Source organism: Ischnura elegans, chromosome 3, assembly GCF_921293095.1.
Source record: "Ischnura elegans chromosome 3, ioIscEleg1.1, whole genome shotgun sequence".
Classification (NCBI taxonomy): domain Eukaryota; kingdom Metazoa; phylum Arthropoda; class Insecta; order Odonata; family Coenagrionidae; genus Ischnura; species Ischnura elegans.
Window position 1 is genome coordinate 125,784,453 of NC_060248.1, and position 25,483 is coordinate 125,809,935.

Below are 25,483 nucleotides of genomic sequence, written 5' to 3' on the forward strand. Positions count from 1 at the left end.
GAGAACCGCCGTTTAAAGATTCGGAGGCTACAATCCAAGCTTAAATTGCTTAAGCAAATGAGAATAGATATGAGATGCAGTTTCCGGCGAAATTAGGTGGAAATATTTGATATTTCCGCTCTTCTTTATTTTAACCTACACAGGTTTCGGCAGATAATGCCATTTTCAAGCCTTGGGAATAGACAGGTACTTCCATTATTTTAAGAATACATATCTTTCATAGCGACACGGAGAGCACCATCTTACTACTTTCCAGTGTCGCCTTATGGTGGTGTGTCATCGGATGATTCCGTCCATTTATCCCTGAAGATGGAATTCATTAAATTTCGAGGCGTTGGCAAAGAATGAATTTTAATCACCCAGATTGATGACGTACACTCGATATTTTTTTATGGATGCACTATAAAATATCACGATAATCAATGACCCGCTCATCCCAACAGTCGGCTTCGAGGCGTTGCGTTGGTGAGCGTGTTCAGTCCGTGTCGCGACTGAAGTCCTTCCTTCTCGATGGATACTTTCGTCATTCACTTTCAGAACTTCGTCGCGCGGCAAACGATTTTTCCCAGCTCCCAATGGAATGACCGTGGTTGACGGTTTGCGGAACGTGAGCAGCCATGTCAGCATTAGCCCGGCGGGGAACCCGAATAGCCTCCCAAGACCATGGAGAACGCGGCCTTGACGCGGAGAGTCTATCAATTACTTTCGCGAAAGAAAAACAAATCGACATGAGAGCCTCTTCGCGTGTTTTTATTCCTTTGGACGAATCGATTTAATCGAATCATACGAGAAAATCCGAATTCACTTGTTCCCATTTTTTTCCACGTGCAGCGGATGAGTCGAAGGAGTTCGATTAAAAGCATGGTGCCTACACATACTTCTTCACCTACATCTGCTTACTACTCCGCAAACCGTTTGAACAGACATGTGGCGAGGGGTATTCGGACGAAAAAAGAAACGTAGATACTCGCGCTGAGTTTCTCTTTGCATTTGTGTAAGCCCTTTATTGTTCGAGGGCAAAGCAAATTCCTGTACCGAACTGTTCGGGAAATATCTCTCTTAATTTATCATTTCCATCGGACCGAGAAATACACTTAAGTGCTAAGATGGCGTTCTTTGTGTCGCTCTGAAAGATATCTTGTCTTAATTGCTCAAGCAATCCAAGTCTGGATCGCAATCGAAGTCTTTTTATCAGCTTTTAGCTACCTAATTCGTGTAAAGGCTGGCTAACTTTTTCTGTGCGCCCTTCGCAGTTTTTGAAGAATCTTGCAGCTTGCCTTTGCATCTCATTGTTCACGGATTAAGCCTTTCTGCGGCAGTTGCCATGGGCCCGCTTCGTATTAAAAGTAGGGCTCGACGATTTCTTACACAAAAGTAAACAAATTAGTTTTTTACCTGCTTCATGTACGTGGCCTTCAACAATGGAGAAAATAATAATACCGAGAGCATAAGTGGCGCCACTCTTGATTGGTTGGGAAACTTCTTTCACCCAGGGTACAAGAGGATACTGGTCACGATTGAATTGCATTCTGTTATTCCATTCATTTTTCTCCTTTTGATGAGGAATATTACAAGTGTTTTTGGCATTACTTATTTTTCAAAAATTATTCACGAATATACTCTAGTTTAAAAACCCAAATTTAAATTATATCCCTTTCTTTTTTGAGTCTCTACGCATGAAATCTTGTGGTATCACGCGAGGTCGAAATTAATTGACCGCCGACTTCGGAATTTTCCAGTAAATATTTATGGAAAATAGTAACTGACATTGCACTGTATAATAATTGTTCCATTTACGGTTTTTCTCCATAAAAAAATATGCTTACTGTCAGGTTTAATTGATTGGAAAATATTTCAAGTTCAGATATTTTTCTTAACTTTTTTGCACTTTCTTATGTCAATTCAAATGCATTTCGACGTATACTTCTTTGCAAAATAATATTAAAATTGATATTAGTCGAGAAATAAGCTGATTTCCATTGCAGTTAATATTCAAAGATAGCTTCTGTACCCGTCACTCATTGAAGTGTTGCGTGGAATTATCGTATTTCTCGCACTCTCCGTCGGGCTTAAAATCTTTCGCTTCTACAAATCTTCAAAACTTCTCGCTGCTACATGGGGGGAGACACAATTCTTCAAATTTGACGAATGGAGTAGCTAAAAAGTTAAATGTAAGGAAGAAATTTATCATAACTTACATATGGAGTATGCTCTTCTACGGAAGTGAGACATGGACAATGGCAACTGCGGAGAAATCAAGGGCTAAGGCTGTCGAAATGTTTTGCCATTGAAGAATGTTGAAGAAAAAATGGATCGACGGAGGAAATCCCAAAAAGAGGGGGATTCAAAAGAGGCTGAAAGCCTGGAGAAGAAGACGGAACTACCTGATGGAAAAATATATTGAGACACGATAGCCTCATAACGACAATCGTCGAGGGACAAGTTGATGCCAAGAGCGGAAAAGGAAGACCTCGAATAAAAGACGCGGAAACGATAATGAACTATGTGATGGATGAGAAATATGAAGGTGTGAAAAGATCATAAGGGTTTTAGGGGTATTTAGTGGAGAGCTTCTTCAAACCAATCTTGGGATTGTTGACCTGTGACGGTGATGTGGGTAGCTAATTGAAGGACGACATTCTCGTGCTCAAAAGCGATACTGTAAATGGCTTATTAAAATACACTGGCAATAGGGTGGTTTCCTATTATTTTTTATTGCCTAAATCGAAAGATTATTACTCCTGGAGTACGTATTTCACACTTTTAGAGTTTTAAATGAGGATATCTATTTTTCGCGATCAAATGAAAAGTGAAAAATTTCAAGCGCGCGAAAACGCGACGCGTAAGTATGAATGCCGGGAAATCTCTCCGTCTGGCTCCCGCTACTGCCCTGTGAGGTGACCTTGAAGCGAGGCTTAGCGCTGATACGACGCAGGCTGCTAGCGGGTAGCTGAGTACCCTGCTGGCTGGTAGCGCTTGGCTTAAATAAGGATTATTAATACCTTATCAAATGAAGAAAACTTTCCGACCTTAGCCAGTTTTAATAAGTGATCATTAAGACATGTTTCCCTGAGCTCTGCGCCTCATGCATGCATTGGTAACCTCAGGCGATGTATAACTCCAATCTTCTCGTATAGAAACTAGGTCCCTGTGACGTCACGTGGAGTGGCATCGCATGGGCGCCAATCTGGCCCTTTTCAAATGAGGATAAAAATGGACCATTGCCATTCGTCTAAACCGGTATTTCTAAAACGAAATAATTAGTATATTATGAATGCTCTAATGGTGGGTAACGAATCGCAATCAATGCCTTTCGTTTTCTTTGATGAAGGAAACTACCCTATTGTCCGCAAACAACTTCATTCACATGGCCGGTTTGATACCGGTCGTGTCGTGAATAAAGGTGGTTGCGGAGAATTGTCAGTAAGTTTTTTATTTGGAATATGTTATAATTCCATCATATTAAGCGTTAAGCGATTCTCTATGATCGATAATTTCAATAATTTGCTATTTGGAATTATTTTAAATTATATACCTATAGGGTAGACCGGGGCTTATGCGATCATTTAAACATCTTTCTATCGTTGGTAGAGTTTTAATAATTTTTAGAACTATTGATTTACATTTGAACCTTTCGTAAGGAGGTATGACTTGAAAAACTTTTCAAATTCACAACCCTTGTCCGATGGATTGGTTTGAATGACTGTATGAAAAATTATAAAATGCCATAAATGATAGACATATTCTGAGCGGTATAGTCTTTACACGAATTGCCAACTATAATTTCGGTTCTCTAATTTTCATCTAAGGAGTATTCACAGACCAAATTTTATCATTACTCACATTGAATATTATTTTCAACAATAAAAAAACATAGAAGTATATGTAATGCACACCGCATCCTTCTAATGTGAACAGGTGTGTCTGAGAAGTTAAGCGACAATTCAGCATCCCTTTTATCGGTATACCCCTTTCTTTCATTAGTGACTTATTCATTCTTTCGCATTACACATAGTACCTACCTGATTTGCGCACTTGTCACCACTTTTTTTCTGAGGACTTCAAAGAAATAATGAACGCTGCTAACCTCCGTAAAATTCGGTGTGCAAGCAATGAGCTTAAACTATTAGCTCATACTGCAACATTTGTATCAGCTCTGGATTTTTGCTGCGGGCGTATAACTCCATTTAATCCAATTAGTCCCGGTGTGTACTCCAGGTGTGTACTACTTGAATTTGTACATCATCAAAATTTAATTGATTTGGTTCACATTTTAATGTTAGAACCTAGATGAGAATTTGGAATGAATTTAAATGGATTCAATCTTTTTTTGCAGCTAATCGATGTAAATTCCTCTCAAATTCAAGGAATTAAGAGGAATGTAGTCTGCAATCATCTCAAGGAATGACCCGAATTCATTCACTATCCGAATTTTCACGGAACACCAGCGGATCCAATAAATACAGATTCCTTCCCGTGCGTTGCACGACTCCCTTCTCATTCACAAAAAAATGATGAACTTATGAAATGTGTGGCGAAACTACTACTCATTTATTGTCAGTTCCTTATGACTTTATTCCAAACCTATTAATAGCTATATAATAATGATATAAGGTAATTTTACCTCATTTTCTCGAACCAAGTAGCAAAGGATGCGAAATGCTGGTCAGTGGCGGCTTATATGTATAGGAGGGCTCCGCCCCCTAATTTCTGTAACAATGGAAAAATATATTTAACGTGGCTCCACAATTGAGGTTTTTATTAAACCACCTTAACAGCTAATATAAAAAAAATGACTGATGAATACCTAAAAGCTACTGGTCTACTCAAATCAGATCTCCGACACATGATTGATGCTGCGAGGTATGTGTTGATTTCCACCAGGGCACTGCGGAAAGTGAAGAACTGCACTCCATTACTTACTCACGACCTCCACCAGCCCCTTCTATTGCTATCTAGACTCCAATATTTTGAATCCTAGATTACAAAATGGAGCCATCGTGACTAAATTAAAAAAAAGAGAATGCCTTGATGTGCATTTGTACTAACTTGGTCCTTACTGAGTCCTAAGGCTTGTCTGAAGGACGTTCCTCAGCGTTGAGTTGCTCATAGGCGACGACAGTTCCTCCAGCCATCCTGATGGCGTCTTCAGGTCAGAAGCGTTGGCGCCGACTCCATGGGGCCTGAGGGGGCCCGAGCCCCCTCAAAAATTCGTTATTAGGGCGAGGAAAAAATGTGTCAGGCTTGTCAATTTTCCCCGGAGTGTGCAGTTATCGAAAGTCGGGTATTAGCGATCGAATGTTGGTCATAAAAAGCTCTCCTAAAAAGCTTTAAAACTCACCATTTTATAAAATTTCCCGGGGCAGGAACATCGGTATGGGCCCCCCCAATATTTTTTATAACTCGGCATCCCTGGTCAGAAGTAGCGATGCATAAAATTTGGCCGTCTTATATAGGTGCTTTGGGGATCGGCGGATCAGAACCGACCTGAAAGACTGAACCCAGAAATATGGAGAAATTGTCGTCACCGATGGACAACTCAACGCGGAGGAACGCCCGAAAGCCGAGACTCACATGGAGGAACGCCGCGGAAACCTTAGACCTAACGGGCTTGTCAGAAGGTTCAAGCGCGATACAAAATCAAGATCTCTCAGGAAAACGGCAGGTCGGTATTAGTAATCTAGTTGCTGCATGTTGAATGGACGAGGGCATTCGCTGCAGCTCCCGAATAGGCCGGGAACATCTGCAGAGACGTATGGTTTACCAGTATTATATCGCTATTGACATGCTAATTAATTGGATACTTATGGTAACAAACACTATGATTTCAGATGTCATGAATGATTAATATCATTATCAACGATTAAATAAAATTAATACACTCTCTGTGGACCAAGCCGAAAAGGAAACTTTGAAAAATTGTTATCTAACAATGAGCCTCAGGCTGAATTTTTTTTTCGCGGGGGAGGGTTAATTTAGGTGGAGGGGTTTACTTATTGTTTGAGGGGTTTGTAGCTTCCAATTCCAAGGCATTTCGGGGGAGTTTAACCCGTGGACCCTCATCCCCTGCTCGCCTTGCTTGTTATTAATGCGTCAGAAACAGAAACCCGCGAGAAAGACCAATTGTTACGCCATCGGGCCTGTAAGCATATGAATACCCTGCTTACTTACTTAGAAGTCGTTCAAATGTTCTTCGGAAATGGCTTCTCTACCGTCCTTTTAAGCAGTAGACTGCCGCGCATTTTTCTCAGCTTACATTGTGGGAGGAAGTACTTCCTTGGGTGCGAGGTAGAGTAGGTACAAACACATGTCAACTACGCTTGAATCTTCGTGATATTCATATTTGGGAAGCATTATCGTTGTTTTTGACTATGTAGCAAGGTGCAGATTCTCATTATAATGACAACGAAGTTCCAACGTGGGTGCATTTTAAAAATCAATAGCGATTCAAACCCTGATGAGTGATTTTAGCAATAGCCTAGGGTCCGGACACCCCCCCCCCCCCCTTAATATAAAAACACAATTATTTGCCTTCATAAAAGAAAACAAAATATTGAAAAATCATAAATCTACAAAATATTTCTACAACAAATGAAGTTTTTTCGATTATGAAAAGTGTTAAAATTAGTTAAAACCCATTAATTAGTACTCTGTTTTTCAAAAACTTTCCCCCCCTGGTTTTGGACCCCCCCGAACGAAATTCCTGGCGCTAAATGAAACGGTAATTTTTCCGAAAAAAGTACGAATCCTGTACATTCAAGTACAATAAAACTAAAACATAAAAAGTTAAAATACATTTTAGTCTTAGGTGGTACTTAAAATGCTGTTTCAGAGACTTATTAAAACAAATTTTCTGGGAACTCGTAGGGACAATGGAATATCCCCGGTTCCACCGGAGGCCGTGTTCCATAGCCCCTTAACCCCTGGCAGGTTTGCTGCCCCCACCCCCAACATAAAACTCCGAACTTCGTCCAATGGACGAAATGTGGCAGAAATTGGCCGCGAAGTAAGAGATCCTATGCCATCACTGGTTATATCAGTGTGCCCACAGAACGAACCGAAATCCCTGAGGAAATATAAATATTTTATGGGATGGGAACCTAGTGGTTTTGTAGGTGGCGAGCGAAGTGGAAAAAGTCCTCCCACGCCGATGAGCTCTGAAGTCTTTAGGTCCATGATGAAAACTACATGCGACCACAAAAAAATCCATACCGAGTCATTGATATTACTATTGCCACGATTAAGATCTAAAAATTGCGGGCAAGGCCCAAGGTCTCAATTACTGTGAGATCAAGGCCATGGCATATTTAGAGGCCCTACAATAATTATGCACGTCAATAGATTGAGGCTACAGTACGAGCTCCGATCGCTCAGGTCGTGTAATACAGTGTAATAAGCCTGGTTGCATAATTGTAGTTGATGCGTTATATGGCGAGATGGCGCTCGATCAGGCCATAATCTTTTAATCAATTATTGGGTTCGAGGGGTTCGAGCAAGTCCAGGACGCTGCATTTGGTCATAATTTATGTTTAGAAATTTTTAATTGGCTTTTTTATTCGTTTGAAAAAATTCCGAAAGTTTTGTAAGGCCATCTGAAAATTTTCGGTACCAATCCATGTATGATATTATTCCTCCATGTCATTTCGAGAATACTCAGAGCTGAAGGAATTGTTTATTGGATGACATTATTAAATTAAGTGAGACATCATATGATAAAGAATATATTTTTTATTTAATTTAAGGAAGTGAACGGCTTCTTGTTTCGTATTTGGCGTCAAAATTACTTGTTTTCATGGTGACTAGTTTGTAAGGCGGAAGGTTACACTTAAACCTATGTGTTACGGCGCCATCTAAGGAGTTCGCGGGCGCGGCCATCTTACGTGTTCATAGGAAGTGTCTTCTTCACGGAGTGTGAAATCCTAATTCATCCGTCATGTCAGAAAGGGATGATAACGTTTATAAGGCGAAATTAGCAGAGCAGGCTGAAAGATATGACGGTATGTATATCAATTGTGTGCAGGATTACCACATTGTTGGCATTTCCCATTTTAAAATGTGCCGATGCAGTGTACGATTGACGCTGCCGCTATGGTCGAGTTTGACATTATGTGTGTGAAGGTTCTGTAGTGAGGGATTTCACCCTTTATTATTTAATGTTTTTGTATACGGCTGTTTTTAGCGGGTTCGCAATTTCATTTTTAAGGTATGAGTGGTCAGCTTCGATGGTTGCGGTGTAACAATTTGTGATGTGTTAACAATTGTATAAACGGTACTGTATCATTGCGTCGGCTACGGTGAAGAGTATTAAACATTGTGAAGTGTTTTATTCCTTCGTTTTCGAATCGTGTGTATACGGACAATCTGATTGCTATTATATAATTTTTGTATCGAACTATTGATAGCACTTATCCGCCCCTGCTCTGAAGTGTTCCATAGTTCTTTGGTTAATGCACTATGTCGTTCATTTTATCGTGTTTCAGTATGGTGGTGAATTTCGCTTACATCAATGATGTTCTTTTATTGCTGAGGTGATGGGAGGGAAATGAGTGAGGGTTATCGATGGCATGAGTGGCAGTAGTCATCAATTTCAGTGAATCCTGGGTGTGGCGAGTAATGCATTGGTCGACTGTGATCTTCATTGTATATTATAAAGTGTAGGTAAACCGTCGTAGTTAATGAGCGCAGTAATGAATATCACGGTAGGCGTTCACTAATACCCTTGGTAGCTCGTTGCGGGTGATTGTCAAAGCGTGAAGTTGATTCTAGTTAGTTTGGGATTTGGTCAGTGCCCACATTTCACATTCGTCATATTTTATCATGTGAGAATTAACGATTGTGTTCCTTTCATATTTTTATTTTTCCTGGTAATAAGCTTGCAGGCGAAAGTTAAGCATCGTTGATAATCGGGTCATACGGTGTCGTATTACTTGATGGAACTATTTGCGGCCTCCAGAAATCAAGGTGAGCTGTCTGGTATCACGGGATAGTAAGAGTGGGCGACGAAGGTGTAATTTGTTGCGTCCAGTTGTAGTGAATATCAGTAATTTTTGAATTCCGAATTAAGAATGAATTGTTTTCTCATAGATCTTATCCGCGCTTGGTGAGAAAGTGAGGATAGCATCGACACGAATTTCAGAGAGAGGAGAAATCATTTGTTCGAGCCATCAAATGCATGGATGAATGCGAACTGATTGCTGATTAGTTACCAAGGTTTCTCTGGCTCAGAAATTGCTCGCGGCCGGTATGGCATGTCTCAGTGGGACGCCCTTCTGGCGGCTGCTATTGATCTGCACGAAGCTGACGCGCTTACCACCCGACGGTAACTTCGTGTGGTTGTAGGTTCTCTCGCTCGCGAAATTAGGAAATGAAGTATTTTCTAACTCCTTTTATATTTGAATGGAGGGCTTCTTATATTTTTGTGAATTATAACAGTTAAATTATTGCAGAAAGTTCAGTTAATCCTGTCACGATAATGACTTGTTGCGAGGGAATTCTTAAACAATTGACCTGACCGCATTGGTGAATCAACGAGGAACTATTTCTAAATTTTATTATTAAAATAGAATCGGTGCATGTGGTAGTGCGGGAAGTATTTCTTCGATTCACGTTAATAGTTCGGCGTCTTCCATCGCTTCAAATTTCTCATGGGCAACCGGCATCGTTTATCCTGAAGGCATTGGTGCGGTCAATGACAGACTTAGCTGGTTGGAGAACTGGGAGACTCGCACTCGACGTCACGTGGCATACGACCACGCGTGATGTCTGTCGAGGCGTGGTCGCGAGTGACGTGATGGGCTAGGAATTTCTTTCTCTCACACCCAACTTCCTTTTTGCTGCGACCCACGGTAGCCGTATTCTGGGAAATCCCCGACTGAAGTCAATGTTTCGTCGTACTCATCAGTTCGGCAACTGTCGGATTGACGTGATCCAAGCCGAACTCGATCGTAAAGTGCCTTGTGCTGAGAAATTTCTATTATTTTCTTGTTATCCTTTCCCTCATCTATCCAATTGCCCGATATCTCGAGCTCTCGATACCGTCATTTTAATATCGCCGGTGTATGACGTCATTTCCTTCGCGAAGCTGTTTCGCTCTTACGCCGCTTATCTCGAGCGGTGATGGGGCCGAAATCACCTATTGGATGTTGGGAGGCGGGTGTATTTTTATCAATGTGCCGGCTCTAGTCTGTTTGTAGAAGTTTGTTGCATGTTAAATGTGTGAGAATGAAACCTCAAAGAATTTTCCGAAAACCTTGGGGGACTGAGGCGGCACCGGCACGGGCAAACAATTTGTTGCCATGGTAACGGCGCGCCCTACTGGTATTGATTTTCTCGGTATTCTGCGAGACGTAAAGGCTGCTTAGGACGGTGGCGTGGTGGGAGGCTGGGTGGAAGGGGGTTACCCCTCCCTCTCCATCACCCCTGCCTCGTCCACCCCAGAAAACGGCCATCGCCTGTCGTCTTCGTCTGACTAGATTTGCGACGATCCATTGTTCTCATGTGCCCGAATTTTTTTATTCCTACATTATTATATGCCCATCAATCCCCCGAATTAGGAGAGAATGTATTGCTGCAGCAGCAGAAGAATTTCTCATTCTGTTCCTTGGGTCCACCTAATGTAATAGTAATGAATCATTTATATTGAAGTATGAGATTCTATTGTATCCATCTATTCGAGAATAGTGAGTTCTAATTTTTGTAGGTTAGATTTTAGGAAATTAATGTGACATAATCGGACTTGGTGCCAGAATAATGATGATGTAGTTAGTAAGAGATAAGATAAAAGTATCAGATCTGACTTCGATGCTTCTGAGTTGATAGACTTATATAGCAACTGGTTACATTATTTTCCTGTGATCACAATGTTAATGAACTAAACTTGACCATGTGGCCTTTACATTAGAGATTATATATGAAATTTACACTAGGCATGGTTTATTTTAATTCTGGATATGTTTTTCCAGAATCATGAGGTGTCAGACTGTTGACCTGTGGATGTAATATTTTGTTTGGTTATAAATGAAATCCTGAGGAAATGATGGTATAGGTTGTGAAGAACGTAATTGGTGGTGTCTCAAACTCCCTGCTCTCCTGTAAATTATGAATGATATCCTAAGGTTAAAATTTTTACTGTTGTTTGAGGGAAGCTTAACTTCAAAATTAGTTGTAGCAAATTGTGAACCAATCACATTTTTGCCATGACACTTATGAATTGAGATGTGTAGGTGTAGCATATCATGTGGAACCAATATTAAGGGCTATTTATCCATATATCAGGGCTTTTAGTGGTTAGGGAAAGTTGGCTATTGGGTCATTCCACGTCAAATCACCCAGAAATTTTCAAAATGACACCCACCGACTCGGATTTTAATGAAATTTTTGTCACTAGCTGCTATCACCTATCTAATGACCCATGTAAAATATTTCCTCTCTCACTCTCATAGTTTGCAAGACATGAGGAGTCAAAGTTTGAGATGTTGGCTCAGAAGTGGTGCTCGTGGGAGTCAAATTCCAGAGTGCAGGGCACAGGGTAAAAATTCATAACTCAGAAACCACATAATATATTTGAATGAAATTTTGACCCCTTGTCTATCCAAGTACATAGCTTCCATAGTAATATCTTTTATTCCCCTTGCATTGTTACGTTAGCCAAAATGATGTCAACAGTTGTTAATTAGCCGATTTTTTTAGCTCAAAAACATTACTTCATATTTCCAGAATTATCACCAAAAGGCACAGCAGTTAACTCATCCAATTTTTTTTTAAATTGAAGGTTAATATGTGCTCCAATATACTGTGAAATAAAAATGGTGGTGTTTTGACTGCCACCATGAGTATTTCAGGTTTTACTTTTTTTTCTGCCCCCGTGAGAGGGATTTTGGACACGTACTGTAAGATAATGAGTATAAGTGTATCCATACCTTCATGAGGATATATTTGAAATATTGGTCAGTAAATGTAAGACCAAACATGTAGTCTAGTGAATGTGGCTCTTGTTCATGCAATTGTTTTTAATAACAATACTTGTCTTGTGGCAGCTGAGGGGAAAAGAGTCCAAATGGCTCAGAAATGTGAAATGATGCTTTTTTTCCTGGAATTTACCCATTTTTCAAGTGTTTGGTTTATGGAAAAATTGGTATCAAAATACATTATACTGTTACTGTGCATTAGAGGATAAATGGAAATACTAATTTAAATAAAATTATTTAAATAATACACTTCAATGTGTTTAAGGCATCTCCTGAACATCTCTGGAGGCTCTCACGGGCAACTAAACGCTTAACAATACCACCAATTCCATCACATGGGGATTTTCCATGGCTTGTAGCAAAGAATGTCCATGATGACATTAAGGAGAAATCCTGGTAATGCTTGCAAAGATTGAGAAAATTTTTGCAGTTCTTGTACCGTCCTGCACAACCATCACTAAAGTAACTCAATTTTTTTTACTAAAGTAAATTTTTCCTTAACAAAGCAAAATATTATTTTTTGGGTTTCATAAACAAAAGCTACATCATGCTCCAAATCATCTGACAAGATGCATTAACTGGAAATAATAAGCTGTTTAGTCAGGTGATCTTGAGTATAAATCACAACAGGGTGTACCGTACAACTATCACTTGTCCAGTGATACCCTTGTGCCTCATCCTCATTCCCTTGTGCCTCAGAATTTAGAAAAGCCAATTTTAATTCTGGGGAAGTCAAATTTAAAAGTGGAATACAATTCCTTCAAGTTAGCAAGTAATAATCTCTTCTGAACATGTACATTTTTGGAGATACTAATGGAATCTTTCTTTCCAGGCATCATTCTGGAGTACTCATCACTTTCATAGAAAGTCCTAACTAATTGTAATGTTTTATTTTTGCCTTCCCTTTTCTCAATTCAGGTGCAGCTAATTTTCCATTGTCTCTAAAACGTTCTCTTGCTTGGCAGGCAGTGTACTCACACACATGAAACTCTTCCATTACTTTCTTCCTGCTCCATGAAGTTGGTACCAATGATAACAGATGTACCTTTCCTTGATGAGTGCTTGATGTGTCAACTTTTTGTTTGATTAAGTCTATGAGCACATCCATATCATGAACTTTCTGAAGTAGTTCTTTTGGGAGTTTTGGGTCATCCTTTTCTGGAGATAATTCTTTATCAAGAACTCTTTTAACTTTCCTTTTAAAATTACTGCATGCTGACTCTACTTTCCTTTTAGTGTAGGTTGACCTTCTGTGAGATGATATGCCATGAAATTTTAAAGGTGACACCTCTATATCTTGCAGTGTTCTGTTAAGTAGCTCAGTTGATTTTTCTTGGGATACTGTTGTTTGAAAATTCAAAATACTATCATTGCTGTCTTTATCTACTGCTTCAACATCAGAAAGCTCATTTCCAAACCTGGATTGTTTCTGTACTTCCTCCCTACATGGCTGGCATATTTTCATTCCTGGCACTAATTTCCGAAGAGTTGGGATTTTACAGGCCTTTTCTGCAAATTCAAGACTTGCATTTCTCAGTGATTTTGATATTTTCTTCTTGTGGCTCTTAAAAGGATCAAGACAATATATTTGGTAGGTTTCATACTTTTTCAAATAGTATATTCTGTGATGTTCGCAGACATTGAATAGGACTTCCCCAGGTACACCACTTCTGAGAGATAACAGCTGTTTTTGAAGCATACTCATGATCTCAATTTTGTTCAGTTGCACCACTGGTGTGTAGCTTTTTTTGAGGCAATCAGATGCAGTTACTTTTCCAATGCTGCACAGTTCAACAATTTGCTCATTTTGAAGCATAGTGGAGACACTAACCTTTTTTAATGTTGAAGTTCACGATGAGCAGCTTCGCCTAACTCATAGCACACACAATTAATGTACTGGTAAATATACACTGATCGTACACACAGAATAAACTTGGACACGCATGGAGCATCTTCACACAAGAAGACTTGGCAGAAGACTAAAAGTGGTACCCTAGAATCTATTTTGATTTATAATGCCCTCACTGTGATACATTGAAACATTTTATTCTTCCTAATGTAGAGGTTGCACTTAATTCTCTTATTCCTTGGGGAGATGGAATAACACTGGAAAGTGAGGCTGAATAGGTGGGATTGTATTACCTTCTCAAGTTTGTCATGTAATACAATCATATGTGAGGCAGGGGAGAAGGGCACATAATGCCAGCATTATCTCTCCCAGTGAAATAGAAATTTAATACTCCAGTTGCCATCAAGGAATGTGGATATTGGTGACAACCTACCATTTAGTAAGGTAATACGACCAAAAGTAATACCATTTGCTCTGCCAGCTCTTCCATCACCAAGGGTCTGGAAGACCATACTTCTTCTGTGAAAGTGAGGCTAACTTTGTACAACTCCAGTTCAGCGGGACTCATTTAATCACTTTTTCACAGATCTTAACAAACTTGTACATTGCATGTGCTTATGATGACCACTGGTTTTTTGGATTAGTGATTTCTAAACATGAGGAAGAACATGATGTGAAAGTGAAATTTATGCACCCATATGGAAAATCCCCATGTGATGGAATTGGTGGTACTGTTAAGCGTCTAGTTGCCCGTGAGAGCCTCCAGAGATGTTCAGGAGATGCCTTAAACACATTGAAGTGTATTATTTAAATAATTTTATTTAAATTAGTATTTCCATTTATCCTCTAATGCACAGTAACAGTCGAATGTATTTTGATACCAATTTTTCCATAAACTAAACACTTGAAAAATGGGTAAATTCCAGGAAAAAAGCATCATTTCACATTTCTGAGCCATTTGGACTCTTTTCCCCTCAGCTGCCACAAGCCAAGTATTGTTATTAAAAACAATTGTATGAACAAGAGCCACATTCACTAGACTACATGTTTGGTCTTACATTTACTGACCAATATTTCAAATATATCCTCATGAAGGTATGGATACACTTATACTCATTATCTTACAGTACGTGTCCAAAATCCCTCTCACGGGGGCAGAAAAAAAAGTAAAACCTGAAATACTCATGGTGGCAGTCAAAACACCACCATTTTTATTTCACAGTATATTGGAGCACATATTAACCTTCAATTTAAAAAAAAATTGGATGAGTTAACTGCTGTGCCTTTTGGTGATAATTCTGGAAATATGAAGTAATGTTTTTGAGCTAAAAAAATCGGCTAATTAACAACTGTTGACATTATTTTGGCTAACGTAACAATGCAAGGGGAATAAAAGATATTACTATGGAAGCTATGTACTTGGATAGACAAGGGGTCAAAATTTCATTCAAATATATTATGTGGTTTCTGAGTTATGAATTTTTACCCTGTGCCCTGCACTCTGGAATTTGACTCCCACGAGCACCACTTCTGAGCCAACATCTCAAACTTCGACTCCTCATATCTTGCAAACTATGAGAGTGAGAGAGGAAATATTTTACATGGGTCATTAGATAGGTGATAGCAGCTAGTGACAAAAATTTCATTAAAATCCGAGTCGGTGGGTGCCATGCCTGGGTGAACTGACATGGAATGACCCTATTGTCAAGGTTTCCTTTAAGTGCAGTAAAAAGAAGATAGTTCATCTGCATCTACAAAATACCCTGTGGGCCATTTCTAGTTGTTTGAATGCATTGAGAGTTACTGGTTCTAGTTGCCGAGTGGGCGTTTTGTTGCATAAATGGCAGGGTAGTGTTGTAATTGTACATATTTACTCAGTTTTTTATGCCTTGCTGCGTTTATCAAAAAAGATCCCAGTGTATGACTGCTTTTCCAAAGGTATAAAGTGAAAAAAGGTAGGAAAATGAAGAAAGAAACACGATTGGAAGTTGGGGAACCCCGTTGATTTTTCACAAACTGGCTAAACTTGCTTGTTGTCATTCAGTTTGTGATAGAAAAGTAAAAAATTGTTCCTCAGTTATCAAAGCAGTGGTTAACTGTTAACATTGGACGTAGTAGATACAGAATTATCCCATTGGTAGTTATTGGTAGTGGTTTTCCTTCCGAAGCAATATTGTTTCCTCTTTGAGTAGTAATCCCTTATACTGCTTTCTAGGTTGACAAGTATCTCCATAGTATAATATTTTTCATTAGAACGAGTGTGAAATTGTCGGTGTCGATGGTCCTATTACTCTCACTTTTTCTATGGCTATAGCGATGACTTTTATGGTAGATAAAGTTGAATGATAAGTTCAGAGGTAATGGTGTGATGCTGAAAAATTGCAAAAAAAATTGAAAATTTTAACAAGGAGAAGATCTATCTGCTCTTGTGTTTCCAGCAACATATAATCTGATCATGCATTTTGAGTAGAAGTAGCCTTGGAAAGCTGCCTTTGCCAGCAGTCAGGAACATATTATAAATTTGTTTTCACGGGACGACACCCTAATGGGGAAAAAAATCTCATATTTGTCTTGGATAATGGTCTTCATGTGCTTGGATATATTTCAATGGAAATATACTCAAAGACTATTATGCTTTACACCAGTAATTAAATTTGTGTGATTTGAAAATAAATTTTGATTGGGTAAAAATAAACCCCAGTTTCCTTGGTGAATACTACAGCTGCACTTTTCTATCCATTTCAGTGGGAGTATATAATTAACAATTTACTGCTGTTTTTCTGTTTTTTTTTTTTTTTTTTACACTTTGCAAGAGCAAATGTTATTGGAGTGATAAAATCCCCCAAAATTTTCTTCCATATATGCTCTAGACACTCATTTTATGATATTAATCCATTTCAGATGGTATAGGGAAGTCCATAATGAGGTTTATCTTCATTATTTGTGGATGAGGAATCTACGCAAATACTGTTATTTTATAAATATGTTTTGGTAATCAAGAAAGTGTAGAAGTATACGATGGTAGACTTTCTGTACTAGGAAAACAAATAGTTAAAATACGAAGTTTAAAAGAGTGCGTGAAATTAGCTCGGATCATGTGTGGAAGCCATCATAATTAGGGTGTACTGTACTTGTATTTATAAACATTATATTGGAGGTAGTAATTTTATGTCTGCATCACCTGTAGTTAGCCTTTTTTTGTTCAGTTCTAGTAACTTAAATGCAAAAAGTGATAGCCCCAAGTACAGTTTTACCACCTGTAGTGTGGTGGATAAAAATATAGGCGTGAAGCCTTCGCTACTACGTAAGGCACAGACCTGTTGTTTTATTCATAAATCAAATCAAAAGATCATGGAAATCTAAAATTTTGCATAGTTAGTCTCTAAATTTGTTTTCAGTGATAAAGGATGACAACAATGTAGGTTTTGTGAATGGATTAATATGTGTTGTGAAACCATGATAAATGTATGGATTATCCATCATACTCGTGATTTTACGAAACATAACTGTTGATCGTGACCTAAATGCGTATGCTGTTTGCTTGGCAAATTTGAAATTGCGACCCTAAACCTCAGTCCCCTGGAAGAAGTTATTTGTTTTTACGAATAAGGGTATATAAAAACTTGGATACGAGACTATTAACAACACATAAGGTGTCCTTCAGTTTTATTTGTGTATTTTATAAATGTATCTTGCATTAAGTGGAATGAGTTGATGATGGAAGTTACACAGAATGACTGGTGGTGGACTGAGGATGAAGGCGGTCGATTGAGATTTCCTGAATACGGTTGTCATAACTTTTGTAGTGTCATGATAGCGGCAATGTCTTTTGTTTTGTGGTCACATGGAGAGCCATTTTTGGGTATTCCGTGCGTGTGTTTTGGGTATTCCGTGGGTATTTCATGCGATATTATGAAGCACAGGTAGTTGTCAGCTTGACTGGGGAGAGAGGCATCCAATTATAAGTGGTGGTAAACAAGGGATTGAGAGGAGACAAAATTAAGAATAAAACTAAACAATATAACAGTTTTCGCATGTATCTTGAGTAATATGTTTTCCGGTCATCCTTTGCTGTACAAAATTTGTGATCTTATTTTTGCTTCTGACCTTGAAAAATGCTATCCCCCCCTTCACTTGAAAATCATTCCTTAGTGGCAAAAACTTAATTCTCCTTCTGGGTCCTTCCTTACACATGGCCTTGATGGGCTGTTATGTTATGTCCCTGTTAGTAGTTAGTTTATAACCCTGGGATGGGTGGAACTCGAGTGTGTCACCTCAACGAGGACTTTAAACGTAGTTAGACAATTTTCATCTCCATTGTGTCAACTTTTTTTGTACGGGAGTGAATCATATCTGTCCCTGTATATTTTTCATACCTGACCATGGTTTCTCAATTTTCATTTGCATTATGGAATTGGGTAATGAAATCAGTTGCAAATAGGAAGTTTGGTTGCAATGAGAATTTAATGACATCCTGCTATTTACGTGATTTTCTATCATGCTTCAGCCATATGGGGGAATCAGATTACTTCATTGGTCCCTAATTTTTCATTTATTGTAAATAAGTTACTCTTTGGCTAAAGTACTTACATTTTACAAAGTCGATCGTGAACCTTGCAGAATGCTACATGGATTCATATGGGGTGGTATGTGGTAACACCAGTATGCATTTTATGTGACCATAAATGTTGATCAGCAATTGATCCTTAAATTGATAAAGATATGACTCACATCTGTGACCTTTTTGCAAAGTGGAATTTTACTGTACCTATGTTAAGTCAACATCGATTCCTGGAAAATGCATTTAAATTTTCCGTGCATGTTGAGAATTTCACGTAAGAAGGCTCAATACTTAAATTTTTTGCGTCAAACTGATATACTAGTGGCTTCATCATTATGATAAGATGTTTTAGCATTTTTTAGTTATGATGCAGCAGTGCCAGAATATTCTAATAACTGGAGGCCTTCAGTCAGGGACGTTGCTAAATCCATCTAGGAAAATCCTGCAAGTCCACTAATGGGTCATTCCATGCCAAATCATCACAGCTCCCAACCTGACCGTCTCAGATTTGCTTGAAATTTGGTAGGAGTTGAAGCACATGAAACTGTGCTCATACACAAAATTTTAACCCTCAGCCATACACGGTATTCATACAGCAGGGTTGCAAACATGACAAAAAATGCAAAATTTTCCCTCGCATGCTCTACAAAAATAAATCATAACTTAGCTAATAATTGTGGTAGAAACTTCACGTTGGTCTCATTTTAAAGCTAAAGGTTTCTGTAAAAAATGTTAGATTTTAAGATACAGATTTTTTTTATTCAGAGGTCACACCATGTGACCTTTGACCTCGAGTATCTAAAAAAATGTATCTTAAATATTATTCGGAAAAAATATGTTTAACAGTTAAATGCATTCTATCTTTGGTATAAATTTCATTTTGGGATGGTTTTGGGAACGGGAGTAAAAAAAATCTGAAAACATCATACTTCACATTCAGTGGAAAATCTTAGCATTTATGTATAGAAATTACCTGAATAGAATTGAATTATGTATAGAATAAAATTTAATGCTCTATACAACACCCAAGAAGAAATGTAATCAAAAACTAGTTAGTTCCTCCTCCTCTGAAGTGCTTCTTCTGAACTCAGAGTGTTGAAAGCTGTTAATTTGTAAGTTCGCCCAGCTGCAGTACATGGATCGACATTAGCGAGAACTTGTTCACATGGAATATTAAGAATGCCTGGCTGGTGAGGATACAGATATGATGGTGATGGCCCTTATGGATGTAAGAAACTGACCAAAACTTCCTGTGATGCTACATTCACACTCATGACAAAACCTAACCACCACGCATCACTATAGACACAAGTCACAAAACCTTTAATTTCTTTTAGAGACAATGTTTCTTGTGGAATATTTGTTTCATGCACATCACTGGTGGTGTCTGTTAAAAACTTCTTTATTATGAATTAATTCCTTGTTCCTGGAATGAAAGTATGAAATGTTTGAGTTCCAGGTATTGGTCTTTTTATCAAGTCGAGTGTGTAGCATCCTCCCATTTTTCCATTATTTCTTTTTGACACACATAAACGAAGTTCTTACTCTTAATATTGTCTGTTGCCCAGACAAGCAATTGTCTTGGAGTCATAATTTGATCATTATAAATACGTTAGAAGCTTGCACTAGTGGCTAGCCTCTTCAGAGTTCCACCCAATCCATCACATGAATTCTAGCCATGAGATGTGGCAAAGAAGTGCCACTCGTCTGGAATCCCAAAGTCAACTTTGTGTTGTACCAGGTTTGAAAATTTTTTCCTGTTTTTGTATTGGCCACCACACCCCCCAATGCTTAGGGCGTAGAGGGGCAAATTTTGTACTGTTCTGTCTGTTTGAGATGAATGTACACTTCTGCAAGGTTGTTTAAAATTAGCCTCTTTTGTATTTATTCTTTCACACCACCCATTTTAGCACAGTCTTTTTTGCCAGGCATAATTCTACTGACATCATCATTGGCGTAAATGCTCTTCACAGTTTCGGCAACATCTGGATCCATGCTCCTTCTTGGTTTAGGATTTGGTGTTGACAAAATCCCACGTTCTTTTACTAATTGCTTTGCTTTTCATATCATGTGGTTACTAGCTAGTGGAAATTCTTGCTCGATTCTTTTGATACTCCAGAGTTTAAGGAGACGGGTCAAAATTGTTACTTTCTCACTTTTCATAGTACTTTCTTCAAAATTTTCTTTCAGTTGTTACAAATGCCATCACAACTATGATTGTTCGGCACGGATTCTTCAGCTAGAATCGGAAATATCTTCTCTTTTACGACCTTTGCAATTTTAATAGCTTTCTTTCTGCAGTATGGCTCTTCCTTCATTCTCTTCCTCTTGTTAGGTGATTCACCAATACTACTCAGACTTTCATATAATGTTTGTATAGCAGATTCAGTCCTGAATGTGCTCAATTCCATATCACTTTCTTCATCAACTGATATGCTTGGTTCTTCATGAGGAGCATAATCAAATATGTTAATTTCTTGCTACAGTTCACAATTTTTGTTCACAATTGACATGTGATAGTTTTCCTACCATCCATGGTAGCACTTTCCTCAATTGTTTTCTACTGCATTATGCCCTTTAATGTCAAAAGGGTTGCAGCACTGTGTGTCTATAAACTTCTTATCCATTACCACACACTTATTTAAGTTGTCAATTATTATACACACTAAGTAGTCCCTTGAAACACACGTGAACTCCACAGAAGCTCGAGCAAGACTTGAGCTTGCTTACCAGACTAGTAGTGCACTTACAGAAAGAGAGAGAGCTAGAGAATTTTGAACTTGTGTGATGGATGTTTTATACAGGAGGAGCATAAAATGTCAAATGAAAATTTAGCGTACAATTTGTACACAATGTACAAAGGATTTCCAGGTTATGGTGTGGATGCACAAATGGTATAAAAAATGTGTATGTTGTAAAAAAATTTGGCTTATCACAATTTGTATGCAATGTATGCTTTGTATACAATATGCACTACCGTACATTGTATACATTTTATGGACACACAATATATGCATGTACAATGAGTTCATTTTTATGCAAATGTACGTAAAATGACATTGTACACATGCAAAGTGGAAATTGAGTATATTGTATACAATGTACTCATGTTTTCTTTAATATACAAAAGCATATAAATGTATGTAAAATGTGTACAATGTACACAGCCTGTTTAGAGCTTGTGTACAACTTTTTCATAGGGGATATTATTTTCACTCATAATTCAATAATTTTTTTACTCCTGTTCCCAAAGCCATCCCAAAATGAAATTTATACCAAAGATAGAATGCATTTAACTGTTAACATATTTTTTCCCAATAAAATTTTAGATACATTTTTTAGATACTAGAGGTCAAAGGTCACATGGTGTGACCTCTGAATAAAAAAATCTGTAACTTAAAATCCAGCAATTTTTACAGAAACCATGTTCCTTTAGCTTTAAAATGAGACGAACATGAAGTTTCTACCACAATTATTAGCTAAGTTATGATTTATTTTTGTAGAGCAGGCGAGGGAATATTTTGCATTTTTTGTCATGTTTGCAACCCTGCTGTATGAATACCGTGTATGGCTGAGGGTTAAAATTTTGTGTATGAGCACAGTTTCATGTGCTTCAACTTCCTACCAAATTTCAAGCAAATCTGAGACGGTCGGGTTGAAAAGTCCACTTTTCTGTGATGATTTGGCATGGAATGACCCCTAATGGTGTATCATAGACGACCTTGTGCAATACACACTCTTGTTACTTACTTAAACCAATGTTTAGTATTGCTTAAGAGCCTAAAACCATTGTTATCTTTGATGTTACATGTTTTGAACTTGAATTTGTTTAGTTGTTGTAGGTGATTGTAAAGAGTTATGGTGGTCATTTATATTATCCATTATTTTCAGAAATGGTGGAAGCGATGAAGAAAGTGGCCTCATTAGATGTGGAGTTGACAGTAGAAGAACGAAATTTGCTGTCAGTGGCCTACAAGAATGTGATTGGAGCACGAAGGGCCAGCTGGCGTATCATCAGCAGCATTGAGCAGAAGGAAGAAAACAAGGGAGCAGAGGAAAAGCTAGAAATGATCAGGCAATACAGATCTCAGGTAAGAATGGGGTTAGATTAGATTTATCTATTTTAATGACATTTATCTAGTACTTGGGACTTTACCTTAGCAGTTGTCGTGACTATTTCATTTAGAAATATTATATTCAGTAATTGCTAGGAAGAGTGGTTATTTTTAAAATAATTTTTCATTCTGCACTGTAATGAAGGATTCTTGAGGATGTATTATTGTCTGGTATCTGATCATTTCCTTGACTTGACTGTAGTACTTGGTGCCTTTTGTGAAATTGTCAGAGGTCTTCTATGTTTTAAGCTTCTCATTTAGTCCAGTTTTCGCATTTGCTGCTGAAACTACAAATATTATATTCTTTCATTATATGGGAAGCTGAAAGCACTATCATCAGTGCCTTTAATTTAAGATTAGATGTTCATTTTGCTGGTATTAATTGTGGCAATCTATACTCATTCCGTATTCCTAGATTTGAAGGATCTGGGAGCAGTATGATGTCTGATTAATGAATTATCTTTTAAGGCAAGTCATTGAAAGTGGTTAATAATTGAATCTATGCTAGACATAAAGAACCAAGATGGAAAATCAGCCATTGCCTGACATTTTGATGGAATGAAGGTGCAACATAGGTTTAGAAACTCAAGAGATTTCTAGTTAAAGGACTAAACAACATGAATCGAAGGGATGGCTCACCCTTTCTCACTTTGGGAGTTCTCTTTGTCATGGTTGCTGCTGTCCACCTAGCCTGAAGTGGAGCTGGATGGAGGAAAACAGCCTCTTGGTTGCCCAATTTTTTCTGATTTATGTCTATAATTTTAAAGCCATTGCCTTAAGTCAGGTCTTTGGAAACTCAAAACATAATGGGTTAAAGTTACCATCGCGACCACCCTGACCAGACCCAGTAACCTATACATTGGTTTTGTGTTTTAATGACTGGCCTTGTGCAAGAATTTTGTTCCGAATTTTCACCCATCATCTGTGGTAAGAAGTTTTTTTTTCCTGGTAGAGTTGACTTGTTGGCTAAATTTGGCTGTCTCATCTTTTTTTATATGATTTTATTTTAAAAGTATGATGGTCATTCAAAACACAAGCAACTTCATATTCAGCATAAGATATGTAATCTGTAGCTCAGGGTTTCCAGGAATTAACATTTTTCAGGCACTAGTAAGCATCTCTCTTTTTAAGGAGCAATTTAACTAACGTTCTACTGCCATTTAACTGGGGGGTGATAAATTAACAAAAACAACAATATTAACAAAACAATCAAAATCTCTCCTCTATGAATTTCTTCTCATCAGCAAGAGTAGTCACATCAAACGTTAGCAATAGCCATTGAATCTTCCGGGTAGTGCTTCCTCATTAGCATTCTTCTGCAAGTATAGTGCCAGGACCTTTGACTCACTACATGGGTGGTTTTCATTTTTAATGTTTTGCTCTCCCCCTTCTGATTGGACACTTAGTTTTAAATTCAATGCAATGGTGCTGAGTCACCTGTGACTAACTTATCTTACTTGTCTTGAATTTGAATTTAATGATTGCATGATGGCTAATGACACCAGCTCCCTGATTATGTAACTGTGAGAAGGGTGAGAGCAATGTCGTTGCCAGGGGCAACGCGATTCCCACGACGGAAGGTGATAGCAGCGATTATGAAACCGTGATCGCTCTCTTCATCACTCTGCGAGCGTCATCGGCCTATCACGTTCGAAACCCATGGTGACAAGCATATGCTGACATGAAAACGAGCACTAAATGCATATATTAGCAAACAATTATTGTTTATTTAATTTAAAAATGCCCTATAATCGATTAAAAACCAATATAATTCTTAATTATTTCAACTGGAGTGCTCTGTTGACTTAATAGTTGTCCACGTTGTTCAATTTTTATATGCGCATGGCGGTGAATTCGATTGAGCAGCTTTATTTTCACACAGCAAATTGGAAAGTACTGCTAATTGAAGTACATCCGTGATTCAAACGTCAATTACTTCATATCGAAGTTAAATTATCAACATTTGCCAAGTACGTTCTCCAACATATCATCGTTAAACTCTTTTTCGATTTTTAATCATCATAAATCAACTATTAACTACTTACATTCAAATCGCTAGCGCGATTACACTTCCATTATCATTTCAATATTAATTAGTTTCAATCCAAGGTCACGACTTTTCGACCATTCTCTACGATATAGCAAATAATTTGCAGCATCTCCCGGCGAGCATTAGCGTAATAGATTACGTTATCACACATCTAAAAGTAATACTAAACTTTCCCCATAACTTTACCATAGTACGGATACGTAAATATAATATTATCTATAGGCGAAGCGAAGTACTTAGCTTTGAACTGCCTCCATTTTATGTTTTAGTTGTTTGTTATTGTTATTTCAAACTCTCCGCAGACGACGCATTCTCGGACTGAGATGTGTCGAAGGATTTCATTGGCTCTTCAGATTTCTCAATGATACCAACCTCACGCACTCGTACCTGTATGATACGCGCGGTTACGGTGGCTTACATGATCGCGTGATACAGCGGAGCGTGATAGGAGAACGTGATGGTCATCTATTGCCGTCGTCGCTGTCACATTTACATAATCGAGGTGCAGGTATTCACTGAGGGCATCTACTACAATGGTTGTCTGCGAATGTCTCTCATTGATATCTTAACATCCTTTTCAACTCTATTAATCTGTTGTTAGCCCATTCCACTATTTCCCGTTTACAAAAAGGGTGGCCCAATAATGGTAGCGTAGTTCACCCAAATGTCCCTTCTTTAATCCATTTTAAGGTCATTTTCTACAAAGGAACTGTGGAAAATCTGAGGAAGTGTTTCCCCTGCGGTTTGATTGATCAGCGAGATTATTTTTCCTCTATGGAACAACGTTCAAATGGGGGTTATCAAATGGCCTTATTTTACCCCCGTTTGAATCGTCTATCTATAGGAAATCGAAGTTTAGATGACTCAGTCATAATCAGTCATGCTGAATGGAAAATAATCACCACATCTTCATAGTGAAAGAGATAATGGGAAAATTTAGCA

At 38.2% G+C, this 25,483-nt stretch overlaps 1 protein-coding gene across 2 annotated transcripts in view; it reads left to right on the plus strand.

Moving 5' to 3' along the window:
• Positions 1 to 7,829: 7,829 nt before the first annotated feature.
• LOC124156548 (14-3-3 protein epsilon) overlaps positions 7,830 to 25,483 on the plus strand; it is a 30,191-nt gene continuing 12,537 nt past the window's right edge. The window contains exons 1-2 of one of the 2 annotated variants that reach the window (XM_046531155.1): positions 7,830 to 7,997; positions 22,268 to 22,467. In XM_046531155.1, coding sequence (XP_046387111.1) covers positions 7,934 to 7,997; positions 22,268 to 22,467 — 264 coding nt within the window. In that variant the 5' untranslated portion in view covers positions 7,830 to 7,933. Of the gene's footprint in view, positions 7,998 to 8,915; positions 8,962 to 22,267; positions 22,468 to 25,483 lie in introns of those variants that run through there. The other variant, XM_046531156.1, reaches the window with a different exon arrangement.